The 1,739-nt window shown below is 51.1% G+C and overlaps 1 protein-coding gene across 1 annotated transcript in view; it reads right to left on the bottom strand.

The window, feature by feature from the left end:
* The window catches only part of Msi1 (musashi RNA binding protein 1), a 102,362-nt gene extending 101,126 nt beyond the window's left edge, over positions 1 to 1,236 (bottom strand). The window contains exon 1 of the mRNA XM_023720935.1: positions 1,211 to 1,236. Coding sequence (XP_023576703.1) covers positions 1,211 to 1,236 — 26 coding nt within the window. The remainder of the gene's footprint in view (positions 1 to 1,210) is intronic.
* Positions 1,237 to 1,739: the final 503 nt, after the last annotated feature.

The following is a 1,739-nucleotide window of genomic DNA, read 5'->3' on the forward strand; positions in this document are numbered from 1 at the left end:
GCTAAGTGGGGCTAATATGAAGCTTCTGCTAATAGATGTGAACTAGTTCGTAGGACCTTAAATGGGGTAACTCATGTAACGCCCACAACAACCCTTCGAGAAGGATACGATTTTATTCTTGGCACTTTACAGATGAGAACGCTAAGGTCACACAGCTTGTATGTGGTGCAGCTGGAGTTTAACTGTCTCTCTTCAGTGTTTAGTCTTAGCTGGGTGCCGCAGTGCATGACCATAGTTCTAGTTATTTGGGAGGCTGGGCAGGAAGATCAGTTAAGTACAGGAGTCCAAGGTCAGCCTAAGCAATATAGCAAGACCTCATCTTTAAAGAGAAAGGAAGGGCTGAACATGGTGGTGCATGCCTGTAATCCCAGCACTCGGGAGGCTGAGGCAGGAGGATCTCTGAAACTTCAAGGCCAGCCTTGGCCAAATAGTGAGTTCAAGGCTATCCTGAACTACATAGTGAGACCCTGACCTAGAAAAGGAAAGGAAAGGAAAGGAAAGGAAAGGAAAGGAAAGGAAAGGAAAGGAAAGGAAAGGAAAGGAAAGGAAAGGAAAGGACTGAGGAAGGAGGACTACTATGAGTTCAAGGCCAACCTGAATTACATAGGGAGATCCTGTCTCAAACAAAACAAAGCAAATAAATAAATGGAAGGAAGCAAGGAAAGAAGAAAGGAAAAAAAAAACCTACAGTCTTAATCACCGTGCTCTTGAGACTAGTGGTTAGTATTAACGTGGATGATGGATATCTATGAATCAGCAAATGAACCGAAGGGTGGATAGCTGAGCGGAGGGCTGGGCAGTGGGAACCACAGCTGAGTGAGTACACAGGTGGGAAGGTGCTCCTACGCAGTATCTTGGCCTTTCTAGCTTTTCCATGCCACTACTGTACTGTACTCCATCCTGACAAAAGCACCCAGGTGCACGTCCACAGGGAGCACGGGCTCAGCCCCTAGGAAGGTAGAGGGATCTAGACCTCCACCCTCCAGGGGCCCTGACCTTCAGCCAAGAGGGCAGGGGATTTTGGTACTGAGGCAGCAGCAGGACCCAACCTTTGCAGCCTTGTGCCCCCAGGAGAGCTTCCCCTCGGTGCTTCCTGTGTAAAATGCAAGGCTGGGACTTCTAGGCCGGATACCTCCAGCTCTTTGAAGTGGGGACTCCCAGAGCATTGAGTCCTCTTGCCTTCACCTTCACTCTCGCCTGTGAGACCCACCATTCCCGATTCCCTTCTGGCCCCATCTCCGGGCCACGGCTCAGCCCTGCAGCCCAGCTCCAGGGTCCTCTCCTCCTCCAACATTCCGCTCCCCTTCAATGCCTCTTTTCTGTTGTCTCAATGCTCCGTCCTCCTAATCGCAGACCGGCCGTGGCTGAACACGCACCAGAGCTGCCCGAGCTGCTCCCTGTCTGGGCTTGTGGTGCTTAACTGCTTTCCTTTATGATGGACAGGCAGCACCCAGCCCCGGAGGGAAGTACACGCTGGCGCGGTCTTTCTGAGAGGCTTGGGTCCTGCTGGAACCCAGGAGCCCTGCAGAAAGACTTTCTAGGGCAGCAGTTTGGGGTTCCTACAGTCCCAAGACCCTAGATCCGCAGCCCTGGCCCAGACAACAGCCTGGAGGAAAAGTGTAGGAAACTGGGATGGGTTCTTTCTCTGATTTTTTTCCTCATATTTTTTCAACCTGTAAAAGGAGAGTTTGAATGTGCACATTCACACAGTCCGATCGCCTGATTTACATCTGAGCTGC

The sequence above is a fragment of the Octodon degus genome, unplaced genomic scaffold (genome assembly GCF_000260255.1).
Source record: "Octodon degus isolate 3935 unplaced genomic scaffold, OctDeg1.0 scaffold00079, whole genome shotgun sequence".
NCBI classification, from domain to species: Eukaryota; Metazoa; Chordata; class Mammalia; order Rodentia; family Octodontidae; genus Octodon; species Octodon degus.